At 41.9% G+C, this 27,622-nt stretch overlaps 1 protein-coding gene across 2 annotated transcripts; it reads right to left on the reverse strand.

The window, feature by feature from the left end:
• Positions 1 to 9,875: 9,875 nt before the first annotated feature.
• On the reverse strand, positions 9,876 to 23,385 carry LRRC32 (leucine rich repeat containing 32). 2 transcript variants are annotated; one of them, XM_041414117.1, is made up of 3 exons: positions 23,349 to 23,385; positions 17,994 to 18,084; positions 9,876 to 13,408 (listed from the first exon to the last, which is right to left on the reverse strand). In XM_041414117.1, exons 2-3 carry the CDS (start codon positions 18,078 to 18,080, stop codon positions 11,468 to 11,470), a joined length of 2,028 nt encoding a protein of 675 aa, XP_041270051.1. In that variant the 5' UTR covers positions 18,081 to 18,084; positions 23,349 to 23,385; the 3' UTR covers positions 9,876 to 11,467. The 2 variants fall into 2 exon arrangements, with proteins under 2 accessions (XP_041270051.1, XP_041270052.1); XM_041414118.1 differs by lacking the exon at positions 23,349 to 23,385 and adding an exon at positions 21,496 to 21,784.
• Positions 23,386 to 27,622: the final 4,237 nt, after the last annotated feature.

The following is a 27,622-nucleotide window of genomic DNA, read 5'->3' on the forward strand; positions in this document are numbered from 1 at the left end:
GCAGCCACATGTGTCCTTTCCCAACCTAAGGGAAGGATGAAGGCAACCATCCGAGCAGCAGAACAAAACGGGGAAGCCTCATTCCACAGAGCTTTGGACAGGGAGCAGATTGTTGGTCTAGCTGCTAAACTGGAAACCTGAAGTTTAGCTTCTATTTCAGGAGATCTAGAGAGATGGGGAATGGCTATTACAAGGAAACTCAGTAAAGATGCATTGAGAGTAGTGCAGTGCCCCTGCCTTGTGCACAATTTCATCCTTGGCCGAGGAAAATGCTTTTTGTTGCAAATATAATGTGTGAGCTACTGATGCACACTGCAGGGTGAGAACAGTGTGCAAGCTAATATTTACTGTACACGGATGCTCCAAACGCAGTCACCTTGTGCAGTTTCTCTGCATCCCTGGAAACACTAATTCAGGTTCTCCCTGTCTGTGAGAGGAACCAGGTCATGATCCTCTCCAACCATTTTTGGTTGTGTTTGACTGGAAGCTTTTCAAACATATTTTGATACACAGGACAGTCCTGATTCCTGCAGTCAGTGGGACTGTAATATGGACAGGTTCTCACTTGAAGCATGAAAAAAAAAAAAAAAGTTCCTTTTTCTCTACCTAGGTTCAAAGAGAGCACTGATTTATAAGTGAATTTTATGTACGTTCTGATGAAAAATTTTCCTTAAAAGGAACTTCACAGGTTTATAAATTATCATTGCTGCTTTGAAGTCCTTTACATTTGCTACAAATAACACACTCCATGACATGATGGATGAAAAAATGCTTTCAGCTAGGCTTGGTGATCCAAACCCCTATGTTGTAGAAATCAACAGGTTCAGAAGAACATGTTGCAAAAGGGGAAAGAATTCCCATGAATATTTGACCTTTTACCTTTTGAGTAGGACTGTGGTGGTGTTCTTGTGCCTACACTATGAACAGTCAAGACTAGAAACCATTTTCCCCTGGTCAGAAGTTTTTGGGAACAGCTGCATTTTTGACATGCAGCCAGCCCACAACTCATGTTTGCCTGCACCCTTTACAGCACAGACTTGATTGGTACTATAATATTTTGACACATTGAAAAGAATGTTCCAATTAGAGTAGTTTTGTTTCTAGTCAATAATAATATTTCTAGAAATTTAAATGTTCTAGAAATAATAAACAAGGAAGAGGGGCCTCACTTCTTGATGAAATATGGGTGCATAAATTCCACTGACCTAATTTCCGGTACACTCAAATATGATACAGTTCAAAAGTTCAGCTTGGGTTTAAATTTTGTTGAGTTTATGTTCTGTTTGAGACAGATAGTCTGAAACAGATGGAAGAAGTCCAGTGAAGAACAGAGGGAGAGGAAGTCAGCATTCAGGATCGAGTATACAGAACAGCTGGGGAAGAAATAGCAAGAAATGCATTAAAAAAATGAATATTTCGTACAAAACCTCAATTTGATGAGGTTTTCCCCTTGGTGTCATTAGCTTTCACCTCGGTTTTCCTCTGAGCACTGTTCAAAAAGTTGGTGGATACATGGAACCTGATGAGCATCACTTGATGTCATCAGCTGTCCCGTACACGTTGTTGTTCAAACAAAATGTGAGCACCACTGGCAGCAGTGCCTGCACTGGTGTGACTGAAGCTGTCCTACCAGAGGTTTTCCCCCAATCAGGAACCTGGATATGTTTGTTTAATTGTTCTGGGACAATTTTCATTCATGGAACAAGAAGGATTTAGGTACACAGGCTGGTGTGAAAGCCATCCAAAATAATTAGAATTGTCTTAGAAGTCCTGAACAATTCACATTTCAACATCTCTAAGTCCAAACTGATGGGAAAGCATCTGCTCCTTTCCCCATGCAAAAGGCCTCTTCCAGGAGTCAGACTGTGCTGTGCTCCCCAGGTTAGGGGTTGATCCCAACATAAATTTACATCTGTGCCACCAGTGAGACTGCAAAAATCCACCCAGCATTTGACTTACATTTTCTGTGTGTTTCTTTCTGCTTCCCCTGTGATTCAGATTTTCCCTTTCTGTTTATATGCTTTCATTCTCTCCCTTCCTCTGTGAACCAGCTCTCACAACCTTTTAGTAAAGGTCCTGTTTTTCACGCCTTTCCCAGTTGCTCCTAGATCCTCTCTGAACTCTCTCACAGTGTCTGGCTGGAAAACTTTGCCAGGTTTTGTAACCTAAATCTTGAGACCGTGGTTCTTGAGGAGCAAACCTGAGGGCTCTGCAAAGCAAGACAGCACAAGGGAGAAAGGAGCAGCTGCCACAGAATTGTGTCCTAATAAATTATCCCTAGTCAGATGTTAATGATACTGGAGATAGTCTTAGCCTGTCCCATTTGTCAAGTAAAACACGAAAATGTTTTAAACTGCTTCACAAACAAGGAGAGGTGTAGAGAGCTGTGAGGTCTTGGCTGGTGAACAGATTGTAACTTGACCTCATTCATTTACAATTGAGACATCTTCAAAAACTGCACTGGTTTAACCATAAAAATAATTTTTATGACTTCTCAATGTGGATAGCATATTGTGGATTAATTTTTAACTTGTGGGATGTCTGAAACAGTGCAGTGGAAAAGCAAGAAGGTTTGGATGTTTGTACAGAAAATTTAACTATGTGCTAGGCATGTCTTTTAGGCTTTATTAATTGAAGAAAGCCTTTTTTATTATCATTGGAAGAGGAGAGATAAGAAGATTGCTTTTTTTACTTAATCCAAGCAAAGCAAGATCTTTCTTTGAGATAAGACTTTATTCCCATAACAACTCTTGCACAAGACCAAAATTGCAACAAGCAAATTGTGAAAGAAGAATCAGTAAGGAAAAAAGACCTTTGGTCAATGAGATGCTGAAATCACTGCTCCAAAGACAGCAGTAAGTGATTTGTTTAAATGTGCATCAGTTGGGTACTCTGCTAGGAAACATCTGAAAATGTTTTGTGGGGGTGAATCCAGAGGCCTACTGAAAAGCTGTTGGAAGTACATGATGCAAATCAAATGAAGTGACACATTCTCATGTGCACAAACATGTGATGTCATTGTACTTTTATTGGATCTACAGGAAAGCCTCCTTATGAGCCGTCTAAGGAAGCAGGAGGCGGGAAAAGTAAACAAAGAGGGCAACATGACATTGAGTGTTCACAGGCAGAGAGCGTGCAAAATCTTCTTTGATGAAAGAAGTTTATCCTGATTTCTAGTTTTGGTTACTCTTTGAGAGAAAGCTGACATAAGACTTTGGAGATCAGGTTTAGCATATCAACCAGTTAAGGCAAAACACTTGGAGCCTCTGTTTATTGAACTAATTCTGACTTCTTATCCAACAGTGAGCTTGACTGGATAAGCACCAACCAATGTTCAGTTGCTTTTCAGATATCCTGGGGTATGCTGATGTCATACTCCTTCATTTTATCCTTCCTCAGTCACTTAAATGCCTCAAAATCTGGGCCACAGAGGGAGACAGAACTGACCACTGGTGGTTCACATCCATAGTCCTTCCACATGAAACACAGTGACTGAGAGTTGTGGTGACTTTTCTTTCCCTTCTCTCCTACAGCCCCGTTTTCAGAGCACCATGTGGAGTATGGCACACCACGGCTCAGTGCTCCCTGCAGGAAGGAAATTTCTTTAAAATACACCAGGAAATATGGGACGATGGTACTTCCCAACAGACTTGTCCAGGTTCTTCCCCTCTGCTTCTGCAGTTCCAGAGGCAAATTTGTTGTGCTCAGTTAACCAGAAATTATTTAAATGCCCTGTAAGGGGCATAACATTCTATAAATGGAGCCAAATATGAGCATAAATTAATAGGATCCAGATAGCATTTCCCAAGGACTGCCAAGGAAGGCACCACTTGGGGAGTAGAAAATACCCATCAGGGTAGGGAAGAGAACTGGTTTGGTCATCTAGGCATGGAATTATCATGGCAGGTCTATTTCCAGCTCCACTTTGTAAAGAGCTTTAGAGCTTTTTCCTGCAGTGACGCTTTGGCAACGTTTACCCACTTAGGAGATGTGGTACAGGGATCCTCAGCCCTGTTGGGGCTTGCAGAGGTATAAATGGTTTTGTGCTCCTTGTGGCATTTCTGAATGTGCCAATGAACAGACCATGAAATTCATAGGTAATTTCAACATTAAACACAGTCCTCTGCAGATTTTAGGCACCAGGTGGGAGAATCAGCAACAGTAGAAGGACAATAAAGATTTATACTTTGGACTTAGAATATCTAGAGAGGCAATTAGTGCACCTGGGACCTCACCAAACTGGGCATCATTCTCTCCAAACAGCTCCATGAAGGCGTGTTGGTCCAGTTCAGCAATGCAAAAACTTGCTGGATGTCTATGGTGAAACGCAAGGGGCAGATTAGAGGAAACATATGGTCTTGAATCACATATGTAAGGAAAGAAACATATGCTAAAGTCTGTTACAAGGAGCTTTTTCCAAGAATAAACAAAAATTAATGGAGCTGGAGGTTTGAAATTCCTCCATCTACTACTCTTGCCAGAATTTTTTGTAACATTTTAAAGTGAAAAACAGTGGAGTCATAAAACTTGTAAATATTATTAAAAACACAAATTACAGTATAAGTACTCAGGATAGAAGGAAGTTTTAAGATAAAAAAACATTTTTAAACTAAAATCTTTCCTGATATCTTTTTCTGGAATTTCATAACTTTACTACCATTATTTTATTTTATGTTCTTCCTGTACTAATTGGAATAAAATTATGAAAAAATGCATGTAGTTTCAACAACCTTATATATTTTTTCTTTGTTTTGTTTTATTTTGCTTTATTTTGTTTTAGTGATAGCTGGGAGAGATGTTACCTAGGATTAGCTGATAGAACCATTTCCTTATCTACTCTTGAACAAAGATAGTAAAAACAAACAATGTTGCAATGATTATTTTATTCTATAAGAATGTGCATGCTGCAGTAGGAATATCTGAATTCAAAATGAAGCTCTGGCCTTAAGAGGGACACATTTCCCAACCTCACATTTTTCAGAACTTTCATGGGAAATTTTGAAAATACTAATTTTAATTTTTAGCTACCAAAAAAAAAAAAAAAAAAAAAAAAAGAAAAAAAAAAAAAAAAAATAAGAAAAGAAAAAAAAAAAAAAACTAAGAAGAAAAAAGGAAAGATTATGTGAACTCAGGCTTCAATAATCTGACCAGCTCTGCTCACATGTGACATCATCAACCACTTTTGTCATCTCTCTGAACACTTCTACTGCCAAAACCCTTGCACTGCATCAGTACAGGGAACAGATACTGCTTCCAGGCTCTGTTGCACCAAAGTCCCTTTGCTATCTGTTACTCATCTAAGTGCATGACCCATATCTGTTTTGTAAAGGTTTGGAGAATAATTCGAATTGGAAGGAGCCTCTGGAAAACCCAGCCCAGCTGCCTGATAAAAGCAGGGCCAACTTCACTGTCAGAATTTGTTCAGGGCTTTACTCTGAGGAGTACTGAAAGCCTACAAGTATTTTCCAGAGTTCAGCCTCTCTCATTATTAAGGATTTTTTTCTTATGTTTAATGGTCTCTTCTGCAGTTGCAACTTGCAGCAGTTGCACCTTGTCCTCAACTGAATCCTCCCGGGAGAAGATGATGCTGTCTTCCTTGTAACTGCCCATCCAGTCTCCTTCTCTGGGAATATGCCAGGTGGAACTGCCCTAGCAGGGCAGTTGGACAAGATGATCTGCAGAGGTCACTTTCAGCCTGAACCATTCCATGTTTCTGCGATTTGCATTCCAAAATCCTGGAATGCAAGCTGTTCTTGCTCCTCTTCTGCTTGCCTCATGCCACACCTCTTACCCTGTTGTCTGTTCCTGACTTTCTTCTCGTTGTTGGGTTTCCTTCCTGAAAATGGAGTCCCCTCCTTCTCTGGTCTTGTCTCTGGCACCCTGGATTCCCTTCTCCCCTCCATTTTCTGGATAGTTAGGAACAGCAGAGAGGAATCTCCTCTGTAGTCACTTCCCAGAATGTTTCTTCACAAAGTATACTGCTTATGAACTGGAAAACCATAGAATTACAGGATGCTTTGTGCTGGAATAGATTTTAAAGATCATCTAGTTCCAATCCCTCTGACACAGGCAGGGATGCCACCCACTAGGATCAGATTGCTCAAAGTCTTGTCCATTCTGGCTTTCATGGATGGGGCATCTCCAGCTTCCTGGCAACTCATGCCAGTACCTCACCCCCCTCACAGTAAAGAATTTCTTCCTTATGCCTAATCCAAATCTCCAGTCTATTAGTTTAAAATGAATCCTCCATGTCCTGTTTAGAAAGCTCATTTAAAAATATGCTCTCTTTTTATGTTTCTAAGTACTGAAAGGCTGCAATGAAATGTCCTATGTGTCTCCCAAATGTGTCTTTGATGCTGTGACTGTTAGCCACGGACAGGAGGAGGAAATCTGTGGAGCTAGCTTGGCTCTGCAGTGCAGCAGAACTGCCATGAACAATAGCTTGGGAGAGAAGTGATTCTCCCAGTGTTGCAAGACTGTTCCCTCATTTTTGCCAAAATTTTCATTAGTATCATGTTGCATCAGCCTCCAAATGTCTTTCCTTGTGAAAGACTATTGCTCAGTCTGACAGACCCTCCTCAGAAAATTCTTCTGCCTCTTTTTCCTCCCATTTCAGCTTCATCACATTTCCCTGATTACTTTACACTTCTGTTTCCACCCTGCATGAACTGATGTGCTGCTCTGTTTTCGTTCATCACACAGTTGCTGTCTAACCAAGGTACCTGTGTCCCCTCGGGCTCTGTACAGCTCATCTCTGACCACCTCTCTGCAAAGCTTTTCCTGTCCCTCTCTATTTGATGCTCTTCAGTTTCCAGTTACGCTTCTCTGTTCCCCTTCATGAAGACATGAATTGTGCTCAAACTCTCTTCTCTATCCATTTCCCTTCCATCTTACACTTCTATCATCCTTCATTTCTGTTCCATGATCTGTCTCCTAGGCTCTCTTTTCACCTTTCCTCTTCAAGAGATTGGGTGAAGCTTCACTGATTTTCTCTAAACTCTTGGGGAAAGGTGAGTAAGTACCTACCTGTTCCTCCAAAGCATTTTCACTTCTTCACTTCTCAGAGGGAAGCACACCAACACTTTGTTTTCTCCTTTTCCCATCACTCACTCTGAGCACTTTGATGGCTCTAAACTCCTCTCATTCCTCATTCCTTTTTTTTTCTTGGCAAAATCTGCTTGGACCCTCACCAATCCAGGACCCATGGGACCAAAATCTGTTCTGGCTGCATAGTTGTAAAATTGACAGGAAGCTGAAGACACTATATTTAATTTTTGGGGTTTTTTTCTTATGTCTATTTTTCCTTTTTTCACTCAAATTTACCCACAGTAGCTGAGGATGGGAGTGATAGTGGGGGTTTAGTTAGGTTAATATGGTCCTTCTGAGGGCAGAGGAGGTGTTGACATTGCTGTTTTTCAGCTCTTCAGGTGCTCCAAACAGCTCTGGCAGAGCAGAAATTTTCATTAGAAAGCTCTAGGTGAAATAACTACATACACACATCTGGACAACCTCATTTTTTTCCTGGGGCTTGTATAAGACATACCACAGAGCCTTGGTTTTGAGAGAAAATGGACCTAGTTTTCTGGAAAATGTGACTTGTTTCAGGGTTGGCAAGACACAGGCTGCAAATTTAGGCATCTGAAATGAATCAGTGATCGCTTTTGAAAATCTTGATCAAAATGTTTCGCAAGGACAGGCATGAAATAGGAATCCACAAGCAGCAGCAGCACAGGCTGTTTGTTATTACAGATGATCATTTAGCACAGGCTGTTCTAATTTAGGTTAAGCAAAGCTAATCCTGAAATGATCTATTTCTTAAACTAGCCTTGTGTGTCTGTGTCTTTGCACATGTGTGCACAAACAGAATAGGTAATTGTTTATGGAAAATAATATGGCTAGAGGATACCTTGCCCGGTTTTCTTTCTCAGGGAGATGCAGGGGATCCAAATTATGTCAGTTTTTTTTTCTTCCCAAGAAAGTAAGAGGGCACTGAATGATATGGAGATTAGATAGAATAGGAGAGCAAATGCTTTGGGCTCCCAAAATATCAGGAGGCACTTACTTTGTTGTATACTAACTGTGGCTACTTTAGGACCGAGTAGAGTCCCTGCAGGGAAGGCTGTAGCTAGAGGCCCTGGTACTCTGTTACGGTACAGAGTACTTTGCAGGAAAAAAGAAGGGTAACTTTGGAGAAAAAAAAAAAGCCAATGTTTCTGGAAACTGAGACTTATTTTCCATGGATGGCTAACCTGACTCAAGACTTGCTGAGCATTTAAGGTCTCTCTCTGTTTCTAGTTTTTCTAGCATTCCTAATGTTTCCAGTACTTATATCTACCTGATACCAGGCAGGTTTAGATAAGTTGTTATGTAGAAATTCTTTACTCAGAGGGGGGTGAAATGCTGGAACAGGTTGCCCCATTCCTGTAAGTGTTCAAGACCAGGTTTGAGTCTGTTGCAAGGACTTCATGAAAAAGCAGTAAATGAGGGTGTAAATTCTTGCTTGCAAAATTCCAGTCAAAACAGCCTGTACCATGCCTACAGTCCTGGGACAGGGTTAATTTTCTTCTTTATTAAACCATGCCACCAACCTATTAGGAAAATGGAGCTGACTGGTGGGAAGATGTGAATAATGTCTATGTGTGATGCAGGATCATCATTTGGCATTTGGGCTTCTTGAAGACACAGTAACACTCAGGAGATGCAAGAGCTGGGGCTGTCAGCCCCCTATTTTGATGCATAGTATCATGCAGAGCTCATATTTCTCCCTCTTTTTCCTCTCTCCTATTTTATTCATGGTTTTTGGTTTTTTTTCCCTCTTGTCCCTCACCACATCCAGAATAATAGAATTGGCTGGAGCAGGGTCATGTCACTTCTTGGTTGATTATACTGCTAACAGAAAAATCCAAACAAGCCATGCTGCATTTTATTCCCGAGGCTTATACTTGAGAAAACTGTTTTTGCTCCTGGTGAAGTTAATGGAAATCTAATTAATCCCAGACGTTTAGTAATAACAAGCACTTCCTTTTGGGACAGCCAAACAAATGTGGTGTGAAAACTATTAATTAATTGGGTTTGACTCTGTCATCAGGTTTAACTCCAGCCATGCTAGTCAAGTTAATACTGGCTCTGAGAAGGAGATTGTCCTGCTTGACATAAAAGCCATAAACTCGGTGTGTGGCAGATTAAACAGTGTCTGGGCACACACCTCAGCTTGCCTTCACACCAAGGGAAAAGCTCAGCAACTTCAACATCAGACTTCCAACTAGTTCCTGTGATTGCTGCTTGTGCAATCCACTAGACTAGAGACTAAAGACTAGACTTTATTTCCCTACTTTAATAAAGTCTTGAGCCAATGATGGGCTCAAGCATGGGCTTTTGCAGATGTTAGATCAGTCCCTATTGCTGCTGAGGGTTTGTGCAAACCCTCATTCATAGAACCACAGAATCACAGAATGGTTTGGGTTGGAAAGGTCTTGAAAGACCATTTAGTTCCAGCCCCATTGCCGTGGTCAGGGACAGCTTCCACTAAACCAGGTTGATCAAAGCACCATCCAGCCTGGCCTTGGACACTTCCAGGGATGTGTCATCCACAAGTTCTCTGAAAACCTATTCTGAATTTTTGCCTTCATCTTCAGTAGATCTTCTTGGTCTCCATTGGTTGCACTCTAAGATATAGAACAAATCCTTCTTCAGGACCAGAAGGTAAAGGTCAACGGTGGAGTCTGAACACCATAGTAAAAATAAGAAGGCTTTTCTTTTCATCTGTGGAGCATTTCAAATTGGTGATTTAATATATTCACAACCCAGTGCTTATTACAAAATTCAAACATGTTTTTATTATACAAAATTCCACAGTGAAATCCACCAGCCAGTTTCTTACATAGCTGCTTTAAAAATAGAATTATACACCTTTTTGTAGTATGTTAATTTTTATATTCGCTAGCTTGAAGAAACAGAAATGAAGCAGCAATTTGACTCTGAGTTATTTACCTGGACAGGTTTTGGTTTGACCTCTGTTTCTGCTATTTGCCTTAAAGTACAGTTCATGGCATTAACAGAAGACCTGATATAGTTACTTTTGAAGCCATTGCACCCCATTAGCAGGTCAAGCTCCCACTGTTGGTGAGCTTTTCTTCACTTCAAAAGGGTGAATTTTCTGTCAGGATAGGGAACAAAATACATGTTAGTGTTGACTTGTAGCGACATAGCATGTTAGCTATGTTAAACCCATCACAGAATGAGGATCTACATAACTTTTCTTACAGCCCGTCCTCTAGACTATAATATCTTTTCAGGGTGACACAGTGAATATCTGATCTAAATAATGGCACTGGACTAGGTTCCCTGTGTATCATTTCACAACGATATGTTTTTACAGGCCAACCTTCCATGACCTTTAAAAATAGATATATTATTCTTCTAAATTGAAATGCAACCGTATGCCGTGAATTTCCCAAGTTTTCCTTAGAAATGTAAGCATTTCAGTCCAATTCTAGCTGGTTGAAATTCATTTTTCTTTTGCAAAGTATTCTTCCCAGAGATTAATTTCTTCACATTATACCCAGTTAAATATGTATTGCACATGAGAGACAAATTTCTTCTCTTTTAGTTAAACTGTGAACATGTGGCCTTCTGAGCAGATCTGAGTAACATATCAGCAGTTGCTTCATGCCTGAGATTTCTTTTACATCCCTTGTGGGTACTAAGTGCCAGAACTAATTGACCTCATGTACCTCTCATATCTTGCCCCAGGGACTGGAGCAACATCCTAACAAAAAATGTGACATCCAAAGAGGTTCCTACCACATGGTCTTTGGTTTCCATTGTCTAAATGGTAGGCAGGAGCACAATGGAGACTCCTTATGATTTCCATTTGGGTTTGTTTTGGTTTGTTTTTAGTTAAATTCTCATTGTTTTGGAACTCAAGAGGAATTTGCAACTAACTTCACTGAGTGAAGATTGTGTTTTGACCCACTCTGGCACATCTTTGTATGATTTCAGTTTAAGAAGGGTTAGGAGCTAACCAGCTAGGTAAAAGCAAAGCTCAGACCAAACTGAAACATCTTGTGGAGGCACATAACTTTGAGAAGGGATTTCCTAATTGGCTGATGGCATCATCTGAGCTTAGTGAAAAGTCTCAGGTCACAAGACCTTACAGGCCTTTTTCTTCTGAGCTGGTTTAAATTACACATCCCTCAAAACAGCAGCAGAACTTTACAGTGGCCTCTTCTAACACTGTGTAATCTTTTAAGCAGATCTGCATGTGAATGAAGCAAGTGCAAAACAGAGCCAATTCTCCTTCCCATTCCTGCAACCCAGACCAGTACAGTGGTGCAGTTCAGGGACACTTCAAAACCATTGTAAAATCCACAGTTAAAACTCAAAGATGAAAATTTTATCCTTCATTTCTACACAGTGTCAGGGTAGCACCTGATTTCTTCAGTTTTCAAGATTTTTTTTTTTGTTTTTATGCTTTAAACTGGTGGCTAAAGTTTTGCCTTCGGAAGCAAAAAAATGAACCCACACCAATGATGATCACAGATAAAACTAGTACAGATGTTAATATAATGAGGATGTTGATTTTCTTCAGATCCTCTTTTTCACAGTCTTCTGGTCTAACGTCCTCAACGTGCATTTCTTCCCAATACCCAAAGCTCTGAATGTACTGGCACGTTAAGTGCTCCACATTGGGGATCTGGACATTTTTGTTCTGGATCATGGATGAAAGCCAGATGTTTCCACAGCAGTCGAGTGGGTTCCCAGTGAGATACAAGTTTTTAAGTGAATTTTCTAATGCTAAAATGTTGCTGTCCTGTAATGCACTGAACCTATTGTTCCGTAGGTCTAGAACTTCCAGTGGAGTGTCACTACTCCACTTAGGCAGCCAGTTCAGCTGATTTTCAGAGAGGTTTAAATGTTTAAGGTGACTAAAACAAGGCAAGTCAATATTTAAATCTATCAGGCTATTGCCATGTAAATGCAAGTATTCCAGAGACTTTTCTAGTCCTGCTAGTGCTTTAAGGTCTATTTTCAGTCCAGGGTTCATGGAGAGATCCAGGACAAGCAGTGGAGTCTTGTGGAAGGCGCGTGCTGGTAGGATGCTCAGCATGTTGTCTGCTAGGTACAAGTACTGGAGAGCAGGAGAATTGACAAATGACACACAACCACTTTCCTCTCCAGCAAGTCTTTGCTTAGCTAATCCCGAGTGCATGTGGCAAAGGCTGATGTTATTGCTCTGTAGGTTAAGGAGTCTGAGGCTAGGAAGACTGGAAAAGATGTCAAATTGCAGGGTCTGAAGGTTGTTGTTTTGAATATGAATCTCCCTCAAACTTGGCAGAGCACCAGCATCGAGCAGAAGGTTCTGCAAAGCATTGTAGCTCAAGTCGAGGACAGTTAGGGAGACCAAAGCACTATCATAACTTACTGCAAATGCCTGAAGACAGTTTTTGCTGAGATTAAGGGTATGAAGGGACAACATTGACTCAAAGAACCCATCTGGAATGGATTTGATTTTATTATAACTTAAGTCTAAATATACAAGCTGGGAAAAGTAAAGATAACTTGTATTTTTACTTCGTTTCTGATCAAGAAGATGAAAAGAAGCATCTAGCAATTCATTATCCATGTAGTCCATTTTGTTATAAGGGGATTCAGCAGTGAGCTGGATTAAATTATTTGATAAATTCAGAGTTACCAGTTTATTTACCTCAGGGAAGACTGGGAAGTGAAGCAATTTGTTTTCACTAAGATCCAGACATCTTAAACTATATTCATCATTTGACTTTGTGATGCTGAAGGTCTCAATGCTATTCCTGCTAAGGTCAAGTATCTCCAACTGCCTGAGGTTGAAATCAGAGATGCAAGTAATTGAATTTGTGGAGAGATTGAGTTTGGAAAGGTTCGCTAGAGTCTCAAAAGCACCTTCTTCTATTTCCATGATGATGTTGCTCTGAAGATCTATCTCCACAAGATTGGGAGATCCCTGAAACATCTTGTGTGATATCATTACAATACTGTTGTCTGCCAAGGAAAGATACCGCAGTGTTGGAGCTTGATTAATGAAATACTCAGCCATCCCACTGTAGAGATTGTTGTGGGACAAGTCCATTATTTCCACCTTGGGCAAAAGTCCAATCCCCTCTGTCCCATTCTGAGCGAGCTCATGTAAATGATTATTGGCTAAATTTATTTCCAGCAAACTCGTCATGTGTGCAAACACTCCAGACGTGATGAAGCGTATCTGGTTGAAGCTTAAATCCAGATACTGGAGGGAAGTGTAAAATGATAATGGTATTTCAGGGATGCTTTGAATCAGGTTTCCAGACAGATCTATTTTGTTTACATTCAGATGGAGCTCGTGAGGGATTTGGTGGAGGTCTTTGTTGTGGCAAAGTGCCTGTGAATTTGCCTGCCGGAAAAGGAGAGAAAAGGGGGTGTCACATGACAAATTAAAAACATTTTTGCATGATATATATAAGGAAAATAACATTCAAGATCCAGGCAGAACCTCCTCCTGAAATGCTGATCCCACCACTTTATCTGAGCAGTCAGACAGCAAGAGCAACAATTCTAACACCTCTCAGCAGCTAACAACACTCTTTTCATTTTAAAGGCATCACTGACTTACAACAGTAGAGTTTTATCTGTGTTTGATACCTACTGAATGCCCTTTTTGTACCTTTCTCCTGGACTCTTTTCAGTAGTCCCAAGTGAAGGAGTTTTGCCCCTTTTCCATTGCAATCAAGCACCATTTCTTCATTTTTCTTCTGAAGTTTAATTTTCTCACTTTCATCTCTGTATGAGATTTTTTAAACTCAACTTGCAAGAGTAAGCTGTACTTGAAAAAGCTTCATGCTGTTGAGAGTGTGGGTCCCAAAGCAAGAAGATGGAAAAACATATAAGGAACCTACATCACAAAACCTGTCTCTCCTTCATAGTCACACGCTCAGATATTCAATCATATTTTCTTTTAGCCATGGCTTAGTTTAGTAATACACCTTTATCCAAAATGGGTAATTCAATGACTGGATTCTGATGTGAACCTCCAAACTCTTCTTGCTTTTACAATCGATGTTTATCCTTTTGCTAAGTTAACAGTTCCCTTCTTCTTGCATGAGGAGAGTGCCTCATGAAAGCGCTCTGACAACACACACATGACACACATGGAAAAGACAAATTCTGTAAAGCCAGCACTTGAGAGAGAGCAAAGCTGTGAGGTGCAGTGAGGGTCATACTTTTTCAGGCCAATTCTCAGCAGCAGATAGAGGAAAAAAAACAAATGTCAAAATCAAATCCACTTTCCAGAAGCAAGTCTGTTTAATAGCAGCTAGGATTAAGTTTGTGTCCAGGCCAAATTTGGAGTGTGTGTTCATAAGAAAGATTGGGAGCATGAACATGAGCATCCTTGCATAAATATCAAGCTATATTTTGTTAATAAGGAGAACATACAGCAGTGTGAGGAAGTGGAAAGTGAAGGGCTTAGGTGGCATTTAATTTACTGGAAGAAAACTCTTGTCATGAATGTGTTTGGATGCCTGGGCCATATAGTATTTGTAGAAAGATCAGAAAGGAAAGAAATAAAGAAGAAAATCTGTTGAATCTTAATTTTTGTGGAAAAGCAGGATCCAAATTACATGACACAAAGCTTTTCAGATACTAAAGAAACATTACAAGTAAAAACAATAAAAACCTATCTGTTTCATGTGAACTTTGAGATAAATGAAGTGGCACGTCTGCTTTGGAGAAGTCAGTCTTTTGTGAATCTCTTTTGCATAATCTAAATTTTGGAGACCACACAAAAATGTGTCAGAGAAGTACAAGTGCTCATCTGAACTCTAGATATAGTCAGACTGCTTCACAGTCCTTCTTATAATACATCTTTCCCAAAGATCCCAAGTAAATTGACTACAAAAACCTGTAACCCTTTTGCCCACCCTCCGATTCACTTAAATCTCCCCCAGCTAAAAATATTAAGGAGAAAAAAAGGAAATTTTCTGGCCTTTCCCTGACATTATTTCTTTCCTGCAAACCCATTGTAGAATTGCTGATTTTGAGCTAAAATATGCCTAGAGTTGGGCTTAGCTCCAAGGCATGAGAAGGAAGCTTTTTAAAATTGGTTTGTGGAAGAAGCAGAAGCCAGAAAGATTAAAAATCCAGTGTGAAAAACAGCAGGTACTTTGCAGCCTAAGGCCGATGCCAGGTTTCTTCACACACTTTGAGCCAAATCTCAACAAGTGTAGAGCTCCCTTCACAACTTCTAGGAGAAAGAATCTCAGCAAAGTTCTGATCCAACTCCTGTCAATGTCAGCCAGCTGCTTTTCACTGAAGTCAGTGGTTGAGGGGTCAGTCCCAGATCACCATGTATCTTGCAGAATTTGGCCTTTAATCTGCATCGATGGAACTGTCGCAGGGGTAAAAGGGACAGATTACATCTATACTTTCCACTACCTGCCCTTTGCTCCTGTAATAGTTCCCCTCCCATATTTCTTTTAAAAATATAATTATTTTCACTATTTTGATCCTCACCATATTTCTCATCTTCTGCACCTTCTCTACTCCCCTGAGGCTCAAACTGCATGAATTTCATCTTCATCAGGAATAGGAAGAAAGGATAAAACACTTCTCAGTGGGATGGAGCATCTATTTGGTGTATCTCCCTTTCTCCCATCTCTTAGCCCAATGGGTTGGCAGCCTGAGACTGGAAAAGATGGTTTTGCCAGTCTCATGTTCTGACTTCACCTTTTTTGCCAGTGCTGCCATCAGTTTATTTCAAGTCCATTGTCAAGAAGTACTACAGGTTGAGGAGCATTTGGTCCCTTCAGTATCTGGTCCCACTTGTGTGCTAGCAAAAAAATGATCCAAGAGCTCAACAGCTAAGGATCATTTGGATTCTTGTTTCAGTTCTTCACTGCTCAACACTGGGAGGAAGCTGTCATCCGCGCTGGTAAGAGCCCTACAAAACAAGCAGCTGGATCGAAGCCTCCACTCATGTTCTCCTTTGTCAGCTCATGAACATCTGAACTGAAGAATTTGGGTTACAGGAACTTGGCACTGACCTGAACTTGTGTGATGTCCATGGCCATTCTGAGAAGGGTTGCCCAGGTGGAGTCTCAGCTACAGAATCAAACCTCAGCAGTTTGCCCAGGTACCCCACATCGGCTGACCTGTGATAACTGGTCATGCACATGTCCTTGCACCATCTCAATCCAAGGTAAGACAGAATTTCCTAAAATCTCTTCCCTTCTGTAAATTATTTCAAAGCTTATCATTTGCCAGCAAACATGAATTAGCAGAAACATCTTACTTTGGGAGGTAGAACATGATCTGCTTGAAGCCTTGCCTGACCTTGGAAAGCAATATGAGTTAAGAAGAACTTCCTGACATTTAAGCTGTGTTTTGCAAACAAGTAGACATGCCATAACTTGTGTAATCAGAGCAGCTCACACCGGTGTCAAGGGTCTGGTAGGGATTGCTTACTTCCTAAAACCTCTCCTAGGGTTCTTGTTCAATGACAGGAGTACCAGTGGTGAGTCAGAGACGGGCACAAGTTTCTGACTCATGCCTTTTCCAGGAGACTTGGGATGAAAGTATTAAATTCTGAGCCCTTGCTGTTCTAAAGGTGTTGCCACAGGGAAAGTGCCTTGTGAAACAGTGAGGCTGTGATGAAAAATAGCGATTCAGAACTTCAGTGAACCCAGCAGTTAATCCAGTAGCTCCTTCTTTCTTTAAATGGTGTTTGGATTTACATGCATCTTTTGTTGAAGCAAACATCCAGCAAAGCAAGACGATCAGCATTGACATCTGCAATGCTGAGCTGTTCATTTATTCGAGATGAGCATCCCAGCCTTTGACTGCATCTTTTTGTCAGAGCTAAATTTATCTCAGATAACTGCTTAGAGCCTTGGGTTGTTGGCTTGATGAAAGCAGTTTATGGTGGAGTGCTGGAAACGAGCAAATGTTTACTTCACAGCAGTCAGCTGGGTCTGTGACCCTTCCAAAAACTGGAATGGGACAAATCTGCTCTGGTTATTGTGTGTCTTGCCCAGTCTTCACTTTTCTGTGATACATGGGACCCAAGCTTCATCAAACTTCCCTCTCCAGCCAATGAACTGAGTTACTCAGTCAAGTAGATTCCCAAAATTGTTCTATATAAACTAGGTTTTAATTTCTTTGGAATTCAGGAAGTGCAGTGGCACAGCAGGTGGGCAGGAATGCAATGAGTCCCATAAGGGAGTTGTGTACAGCTAGTAAATAGGGGTTTTTTTCCTATTTTGGAAATTCTTGAAGATTTGTGCTAAGCAGCTTCAATATTCAGGGGAAAAAAGGTATTTTTAAAAGCTTGTTACAGTCAGAAATGCTTTGATAGGGAAGAGAGAAAGGTCAGGTCTGAATAACATTTATAATATTGTACCAGGTGCTTGCAAAAATCCAAGGAGAAAACTTTGTACTGTAGCAAGAGTCTTTGTCTCTTCTTTTTTCTCCAGCAGAAGTCAGGTGCAACTTCTCTGGCAGCAATGCTGTGTCAGGGCAGAGGAGGTCAGTCTCCCTGCTATTACAAAAGGGCTGGTATAGAGGTATTTCGCAGAAGATTCTTTATTTAAAGCACAAAGAACTTAGGCCTGATAGAAAGGAGTTGATTTTAGGTCTAAGTCTTTTCTCTGTCTCAGTCCCAGAACGCCTCTATGGTCTTAGGGAAATCAGATATTTCTATTAACCAGCTCCCCTTTGGAAAAAAAGCAAAAGACAATGACCCTTCTTCCCACCTTACCCCTCCTCCACCCCTCTTATATGCTGTCACTACAAAAAGGACATAGCCTGAGAAGTGCCTGCTCCCCACCTCCTAACGCTGGAAATCCCACCTCTGCCTCCACAGAAAGTCAGGTCCTGGAGGATTTCTCTTTTCAGAGACTATGGCTGTTTGCACAGAGCCTGCAGTGGGGGTGTCCCAGCCTCACTGCAGATCCCAAAGGGCCTGAGCAGGAATCCCTCCTTACCGTTTCACAGGGTGTCCCCTCTGTGGGATGATAGTTAAAGATTCCTGTGTTCATCACTGCCAGCAACAAGAGGATGTTCAGTTTCATGGTTCTGAAGGTAAAAGCAATTATGGTTAGATTTCAAACAGAACACAGAGGTCAACACGTGTGAAAGGTGGCACCCCATCTTCATCGAATATGGAGATGGACACAAGGAGTACAAAAAATTGAACCACCTCTGAGCCTACAACACTTATGGCCTACCTTTGTAGCTTTGCATTCATTTCAGCCTGGTGGAAAAAGGAAGATGCAAGGCATTTAATGGGTTTGTGTGGTTCCAGATGCTGCCTAGTTGATACCCAGGCCACCCAATGAAGTCCAGGTGCTCATGCTGGGCAGTGTGTCTGGCATCATGTAGAAAGAGCTCTCAGATGGAAATGGTTTCTGTTTAGATCCAACCAATTAAGCTAAGGATATTAGCCACAACAGGACACCACCCTGCCAGACATTCTTCTGTCACACAGAAGATGATTTCAGACGGTTTGTGAGTTCAGGTTTGTATTTATTACTTTGTGCTGCCCTCTAGGGCTGAAGCAGCTGTCTAATTGCTGGTTTCCCCCTTTCCTTCTGCTAGCTAATACTGCTGCTGGAAAACCCACCTTTACACAGATTTTCCCATTGCTTTCTCCCAAAACCACAAGCCTGAACTGTTACAATGCAATTTTCCCATGGTTGAAATAATATGCCAAAGATCTGGGTTCTTAACATCTAATCGGCCTTATAATGCAGCCTGAAATGAGAGGCATAATCATGGAATCACAGAATGGTTGTGGTTGGAAAGGCCCTTAAAGATCCTCTGGCTCCAACCCCTCTGCTGTGGTTAGGGACACCTTCCTGCAGACCAAGTTGCTGGTCCAGCCATGAAAATGCTATGCAGAGACAATGGGGGAGGGCAATGGATAGAAAAGACCATGCTAAGCTCTCAAAAGGACAGTCTGTCAGTGAGATTATCACAGCCCCACACAGGTTCCCCTTGACTGGGCTAGTGTCAGGCTTGTTCTGACTGCCTTACAAGCATGCCGTGTCTTGAGCTTCCCTTGTCTGGAGCTGGTTGCAGTGCTGACTTTGGCATGCTTCCTGGACTCAAGCTCTCTATCTGCAACCCCCTTGGGGTGAGCAGGGAACTTATGTTGAAGCTGGGGACTTCTGTGGTGTCCAGAGGTTTAAATTCCTTTCAGATGCTCTGTGTTTGGAGTTTGCCCTGTCAGCAGTGTGCAATAGCACTTGCAATGCACAGACACTTTTGGAAGACAAACCTCAAACATTTGAGGCCTCCATGAGAAGAAAAAAAATATATTTTTAAAAATAGGAAATTTTGATTTAGTTTAGAGATGGACTACTAATATCATGCCTGTAACAAAGAGCAACAAGTGACCAGGATGACTGCAGCTTTGCATTTTCTACAACGGATGTTCAGAGCACTTTGGGAAGTTTGGATTTGCAGGGATAAAAATAGCAGAGATTTTGTTGGTTGAGCTTTTAAAAAACCCAGCTCGTTTCCTCAAGCTGTTTTACCAAACGACCAAACAGTTGTGCCAGGTGAACTGTGAAGAAGAGCCTGGACAGAAACAAATGCCCAACCAGGAGGGAAGGGCATGCACTGATTCTGCTGCTCAGGACTTTGCTTCATTAAAACCACAGCCAAGTCAAGTCTGCATACCAAAACAAGGACTCCTACATCTCCTCTAACCCCAGCATGGCTTTTCCCCTGTCTTTTGAAGCTCTTGCCTTCCTTGTTTCTCACTCTGTCCTCTCTCTACTTGCGCCTGTATCAGGTGTTTAGCCAACAGAACTTCTCTACCAGAAATTAACATTTTCAATTAATTGGATACATGGGGTTTAGACAAATTCCCTATTTTATTCACCTTTTTTTCCCCCTACTCCTCGCTACAGGAAAGAAGAAAAAAAAAAAAAACACAATTGCATGAAATGCACCAGTCTGGAGACTTGCTGAGTGAGGGGCTGGGTGAAGGGACAGTAGGAGATGGGAAAATTAAAACACTTTTTTCAGCAGAAAGTGATTTGCAGATTAAACTCTCTGATCATGAAAATAAACTATCTCCCTGGAAACACAGTTCCCGGGAAAACTCAAGTTCAGGAACTAAAACATAGTCATTTCTCATATTATTTTAGTGCAGCAAAAATAAAAAGAAAGCTTTCAATTAAGCAATTTCTTTCTGTTGACAGTGGAATCAGTATCTGGGAAAAGATCTATTCAATTTATGTGATCTAACAGGAGGTGAGGGTAGTTACTTCTGATAGATCTGACTGCATGATACTGATACCCCCCCTTGAATCCATCCATCATTATAATAGTAAAAGGTAAAGTACTGATATTTTCACTGAAATGAAAATATCTGCTTTAAAAAGATTTTACTTGTTTTGAATTTCTTTTACTGAAAATTAAAGGATTTCAGCATTTTAGAGTAATAAATTGATTTTAAAGTTGAAATGATCGCATCTTAGGAAAAAAAACCAAAACAAAACAAAACAAAAAAACAAACCAAAAAAAACCCCACAAACAACCAAACCAAAAACCAAAAACAACCCACAAACAAATCTCTTCTGTTGTAGAAAACCTAACTTTTGATTCTATTTAAGGAAACTTATCTGCACTTTCATCAAAAATACTTTTATCAAAGTACACCAGGGTTTGGTTTTATAAGTGTATCTGTGACTTTTATATAAATAAGGATTTTCTAAAACTTTATCAGCTCCAAGTACTGTCTAAGTGTTAATTCCTGTGGTGACAATCCAGATGCAGCAAAAACCTCTCAGTAAGTCGTTGTTCACCCAAGGTGACATTCAAGCAGTCAGGATCTTAAGAGTAGCACAGTAATGCTGCCATCTCACACCTCGTGCTCCAACAGGGAGAGCTCAATGACAGTGCTGATAGTAAGGAGGCAGAGGAGCCAAACAGCCTTTTGCCCATTTTACCGGGGCTCTGAGATTTGCCCAAGGCTGTGCTAAGACTCAGTGTCGGGGAGCTGGGCGAGTGGCATTTAATCAGTGCACAAGGCTGGTCTCTGCAGCACTCCCGGTTCAGAGCACTATAATGCAGCAATTCCACAAACAGACTAAAGTCCTGTAGAGAAAGAAAAAACACCCAGACATGTCCCCAGCTTTCACTACTGTAAGCACAGAGAATAATAACAAACCTGGCGTATGACAACTGCATTGTTGTAAACTAATTGGTGCCTCCTTAACATAAGGGATCTGACTCTGCAGTGCAAGCCCCTGATGGGTTAAATATACAGCTGTGTGGATAGAGCCATCTACACACTGTGTTTAGCCAGTTTCTCAGCCTATCCATAAACACAGTATATTTTATTTATACAGTACCTTCCTCATCCGTGTTACTTTCAAAAGGCTGCAGCTCTAAGTCGCCAGAGCCCCCATCTCTCCTGCAGTCAAAAGCTCAACTTTCCAGCATGCTCCCAGGTTTGCATGCATCTCCACATACCTGCTCTGTGGCTGGAGGAGGAGGAGGAGGAGGAGCGGGATTCACCTCTGCTTGCAGCCTTCTGTCTCACAGACTCTCCCAGCAGCTTTTCCAGGGCAAGTCGAGGAAGAGTTTACTTAGGGAAGTCATACCTCTCTTGCATGCCAGCTGACTAAAACTCTGTGAGCTCCGAGAGAAGTTTGAAGTCACAGGGAAAAAAAATACTCCCCATAGACCAGTCTGTGAATTCATTCCTTTGCAGTCACGATCCCTTATGTATTCCCAGGCTCCCACAAGCATGTGAATACATACCTCTGTAATTGTTTTAAAATGTGTGTGTCCTCTGCGCTTCTCTTTATTTTCCATTTCGTCCATTCAGTCTTGGCTTATTTCCTGCAGTTTCTCAGCTGGTAATTACGCTCCTCTCGTATTGACACATGAAACAGTCAGTAAATTCCACAAAAAGATCCCCTCTGCAGGCTTTGCAGACACGTGCTTGTCTCTGAAGTCATCCGTGCCTGTCCCACAGCTGTCAGCTCACAGATTCCCAGGGGATGGAGTGAATCAGGGGCACTGAGCTAGTCACAAACACAAAACTCCACATCCATGCAGAATGGGATGCACAGGAAAAGGGTATATGGGAGGGAAGCTTCACAGTAGGGACAATACATATGTTAGGTTTCCCAACAGCTCAGTTCTGTCTCTGTGGCACAGCAGTAGGATGACCAAATGCACCCTTGAGGGAAAGGATAAATTCAATTTAATGCTTGAATGGGAAATAATGTAAATGCCTTCCAGAAAGGGCAGTGGGATGGATTTTTCTTTATTTTCCTTGAATGTGAAGCTCTCTTTTATTTCAGAAGCAATGCACTTGTGTAAACCTGTGGGGTACCTGCACATTGCCTGTGTTGTCTGTTTCTGCTCTGACGTGCCCTGGTATCAGGGCAGGGGTGTTTTGCCTTCTGCATCATGGTTTACAGCAGTGCAAACCTCTGAGGGAGTTTGGCCAGCTCCACAGTGGCTGTCTCAGGACCAAACTGAGTGCTGGGTTCACCAGCCAGGCCACAGCCCTGCTTGGGTCACCCTGCCAGAGAGCTCCCGCAAGCATCAGTGACCAAAGCAAGCCTCCCAGGGATCACTGCAAATCTTCTTCCCTGGATGCATGAAGAATATCTGAACTGAGTCACTTCCTGCCTGGAGGAGAGTTTTGCCTTCAGTGTTGTGTGTTTTCCCCTCTTTGCACTGACATCTGCCATTATGGACAAGGAATTTCGGTGAACCAAAAAAAAAAAAAAAAATAGGGGGGTTCTGACTCCCTTCTGCTGGACAGCATAAATTCTGTCCAACTTTCCTGGTTCTGTTTATTAAAATCAGATAAAACACGTGTCCTTTAACAGCATGTGCCAAACAACTTGGTGGATTCTGCTCAACATATACTGGCTCCTCTGCCACAGGTTACTGTTCATTCTCTTTAGCACACCAGCTCCTGACAAGGTCACTGCACATCTGCACCATACTGCGAGATTCAAGATGAAAATGTCTAGAGATGTGAAAGGTGTGGTTTGTTAAATGTTGCAATGAGTATATTTTGCACGTGTTACTGCAATAAGAATGTAAAGAGGATAATCAATTTAAAAGTAATGTGTCCGTTATGGGAAAGAAGTAAAAAATAGTGATACGTGTTCTTAATTATACTTAATGTATGGTAATGAACACGTATAGCTGCATATTTATATTTTTATTTATACAGTACCTTCCTCATCCGTGTTACTTTCAAAAGGCTGCAGCTCTAAGTCGCCAGAGCCCCCATCTCTCCTGCAGTCAAAAGCTCAACTTTCCAGCATGCTCCCAGGTTTGCATGCATCTCCACATACCTGCTCTGTGGCTGGAGGAGGAGGAGGAGGAGGAGCGGGATTCACCTCTGCTTGCAGCCTTCTGTCTCACAGACTCTCCCAGCAGCTTTTCCAGGGCAAGTCGAGGAAGAGTTTACTTAGGGAAGTCATACCTCTCTTGCATGCCAGCTGACTAAAACTCTGTGAGCTCCGAGAGAAGTTTGAAGTCACAGGGAAAAAAAATACTCCCCATGGACCAGTTTGTGAATTCATTCCTTTGCAATCACGATCCCTTATGTATTCCCAGCTCCCACAAGTATGTGAATTCATACCTCTGTAACTGTTTTAAAGTGTGTTTGTCCTCTGAGCTTCTCTTTATTTTCCATATTTTTAAAGGCCAAATGGTTTAACAATTAGTAGGAGAACTACTTCTCATTGACTTGACTTGGCAACAGAAGCAGATCTGGAGGAGTTTGCTTGTGTACAGCAGCTTCAAAGCCTTATTGAGGATCTCAGAATAACACTTATATGGAACAGAGGTGGTCCAAAAAATGCAGCACAGTATCAGTGAGTGAGCACTTGGTCTGAAAGCCCCAGTGACCCTGTGCTGGGCCTCAAGCAGAAGTCCATTATAGCTGTATCTTGTGGCACTGTGCCTCATGACTATGGTGGTGCTGTTTGGTTTGGCATCAGCTGGACACTGATGGCTTGATGTCCATCTCTCATCCAAGCTGCACCTCCCCTCACAGTCCATGCTGTCTTATTTTGCTGGGACTGACAGAGGGATGTCATCAAGCAGATATTGTCACCCCTCCTGTAATCACACCAGGGCAGCCTGGTGACCAACTCGATGTCACAGCAGCCAAGCCTGGAGGACGGCTGCATTCATGCTGCTCAGAGATGTGGGTCCAGTTGTATTATCCAGGTGGTGCATGGCTAGCCAAAGGAAAATGGCCTGTCGCAGAAAGGATAGGAAGTCTCCTGATGATGAGTTTCAGGTTTGCATGGAAGCAGAAGAAATTATTCACACAGATGCTGCTGTTGCTAGATGTCTGTCTCTGGTGTGTGGGCTGCAGAAACTTGGGTCAACCAATGGTTGATACCCAGTGACGCCTGAGTGCTGATGCTTCTCCAGTTTTATCTCTCCCAGTAAAGATATCTCTCCCAGAGAGTGATCCCTGGCTGGATCTATAGAGACATGCACCTTCTCTAGAGCAAGTTTACTATTTCCCAGTGTGTAGCACTCAGATATCTGGCTCCGGATTGTTCCCCTACAGCCCTGAATTTGTTTCACTGCTAGCTTTCTTTGAGAATACCTTGAATATTGTGGGGACAGTGTCCAAATCTGCTGTGGAATAGTGTGAGAGGACTGTGTGGAGCAGAAACAACCAAACCTGATGCAGGCCCTGAAGGAAACCACAGAACTGCACTCATCTTGGAGGGAACAAGCTGGTTTTGTGGGAAAGGGTGCCCTTGGGTGAGCTAACCCTCAGTGGTATTGACACAGGGAAACTGGCTTATCTGACAGCATCGATGAACGCAAGCATATCCCATGAAAAAATCTGAGGATACCAGGAGGGACACCACACCCTCAAAACTTGTAGGATCTTACCACAAAACTGCTTACAAGCACCAATCCTGCGATAATCCCTGCTGGTATCTGCCATGCAGAAATCCTACACGCCTCCACACCGAGACAGCAGGATGTGGCAACAAATCCCACTTGGAAGAAAAAGCCACAGGTCAGTTCTGGTCACACAAAGTCAACCTTGGGCCCTCTCCTTCCTTTCTAACTGTCACAGAATTCCCACTCTTCCGTGGGAGAGGGTAACAGGCTGGGTTGGTGGGGCTGGCATGGAGACAAGCAGGAGTGTATGAACAGAAAGAAAAATTCCCAGCTACTGAGATCCTCCAAGACATCTCTGCCAGCATAAGCATCTTTATCTTGAGCTGTTGTTAGCCCAGTTGCTTTTTTAGAAATTACACTAAATAAAACCCCCAAAACCACAACAAAACAGCCAGGAAGAGAACTGGCTGGTTTTAATAACTTGCAGAAGATTAGAAGTTGACTATGTGCCCACTTCACAGTTAAAATAAATAATATCTTGTCAACAAGATGCCTATCTTTAATTATAAATTCTATTTTCTCAGCCTGAACAAAGTTTGATATTTATGCTCCATTTCTTCTGGGCCTGATTGTAGCCTCTTCTTTTTTAAAAAATACATGAGGAACAAGGGTTCCAAGAGCTTTGTGCTAACCACTGTTTTTCTGTTTCTGCTGCTGTTGTTGGGGGAACTTTGTTGCTGGGATGATGCTTCACACACCAGTGCCAATGCAGCTGATGAGCTGAACAGTGAAGTTGTCCTGGTTGCCAGGTCAGCTGTGATTCCTGTCCCATCTCAGCCCTCATCACATGGCACCTGCAGATCTCAGGAGCTGTGATTTCAGCTGAGCTCAAAGAAGATGTTGCTCTTGGCATTTCCCCAGACTAGATTTTTGTCAGTCCCCTTTGGTACCAACCATAACCCTCCTCAGGTCCAGATGGCATGGTAAAAATGGATGTCCAGTTCCCACGGGATGCTCCCCACTTACCAAACCAGATGTGGCCAGCTGTGAAGGAGTTAGCTGCAACCATGTTGTGACGCAGTGATCTGAAGGATCAACAAAGTCCTGGCTCATCTGATTACTCTTGGGTGCCAGGGTCCTCAAACACTGCTTGAAGCCTAGACAGGCAGTGCCAGAAAACTGAGCAAGAAAGCAAAACACACATAATGCTGCAAAAAGACATTCATGGAACCCTTGGGAGATGTTGTACATCACTCGGAGTCGCAGATATGGTAGAGATTCCCAGCATAAGCAGGTATCACCACAGGATATAGATGGGGTGACTTTGGTGATAAGGGTCTTCTGCAGAGCCTTATGAGAGGAGACAGCACAAATAACTTGAGAGAAAACAGTGTCTGATGAGGGGGGCTGCTGGGGGTCATGGCAGTGAGGCAGTAAGAGAAAAAAGAGAGGGAAACCATGTGAGAAAAATTCCCAGACAGGTAAACTGATAAGACAGGAGCTGCAGAGAGTGACTTTTCAAAGGGGGGGGGTGGTGGTTTGAAATGATGCAAATGGAATTTGTGTTTATATTATGGGGAGCCAAAAAGATCTCCAGGCTACTCTGTCTTATTTTTCCAACCTGCACGTCCTCAGACGTGCACCACCCTTCAGTGAGTTGAACTATGGTTTGCAAGCAAAGTCAATAGCTGACCATCTCAAGAAGACAGAAATAATGGCAGAAACTTTTTGCCTTGCACCTGCTCTGCTCCAATGATTGAAGGGAGACTGCATCCTACCCTGATTTTTGAGGTGTCCCTGGGTGTTTCCTGCCCTCTGCTAACTTCTCTGCATCTTCCGGCATGTGCTTGAAACATCCCAAAGCTTTATCAACAGGTTCAGGGAACTGTGCTGCATGTGACAAATCTGATTTATCTTGAAATGCAAACCAAAGGAGATTGATGTGGTTTCTCTTGCAAATATTTCCTATATCTCTGCTCTACCACTGCAACTACAGAAGGATCATTGAATCAAGTGGTGTGGAACAAGCTGAAGAACAGTTTGCTCTGTCTTCTGTGCTAATGGGGCTAAAGATCATGTTTCTCTCTAACTCTCCTGCTTAATTTAAAGTGTGTAATAGCATCCATTCTTCCTTCTTCCTCTTGTTTTCTTTTGATTGGTAAAATGAAGAAAGTTGGTCCCTCTCCCCCGCATTTTCACTCCCTACTATTGAATCAGACCTTACAAAAATGACTCTTATTTGTCAACCATCATTTAAACAATGAGTTTTCCCTTTTCATTGTCCCTTCTTTCCACCTCTTTACTGTGTTTTCTATGGATAGGTGGTGTTTTACTGCAATGAAGCTATCGTGAATGGATTACTGGCATTATATCTATAAAGCCTTGAGCTGATCATGATACAGGTAATTTTCAGCTCCTGCAGAGAAGTATTTCACAACAGTTACTGGAGAGTATGAGCTACATTGTGCTTTGCCCCTTCTAAGCTGTTTTTTAGGCAATTGCCAAAAAAAAAAAAAAAAAAAAAAGAAAGAAAGAAAGTTGGAATCATAGGGAGAGAAGAAATGAGTTAGAAATGCTCTATTTTTGTCATGTTCCTTACACCCTTTGATCCTTCCCACAGCCCTCTGATCCATCACTACGTCATCACTTACTGAAATCATGGGGTTTTTTTATAGCCCACAGTGGGATTCTGGGTTATTTCCAACATGTCTTTCCTTACCGCTCAGTGTGTTGGCTTTTCTTGAATAAT

Source organism: Onychostruthus taczanowskii, unplaced genomic scaffold (genome assembly GCF_017590055.1).
Source record: "Onychostruthus taczanowskii isolate IOZ18803 unplaced genomic scaffold, ASM1759005v1 scaffold44, whole genome shotgun sequence".
Taxonomy (NCBI): Eukaryota; Metazoa; Chordata; class Aves; order Passeriformes; family Passeridae; genus Onychostruthus; species Onychostruthus taczanowskii.

Coding starts and splice junctions, on each gene's coding strand:
- LRRC32 (XM_041414117.1), bottom strand. CDS start 18,080: ATGAAACTGAACATCCTCTTGTTGCTGGCAGTGATGAACACAGGAATC. Junction 13,409..17,993: donor AGGGGACACCCTGTGAAACG/GTAAGGAGGGAT, acceptor CTTTTCCGGCAG/GCAAATTCACAGGCACTTTG.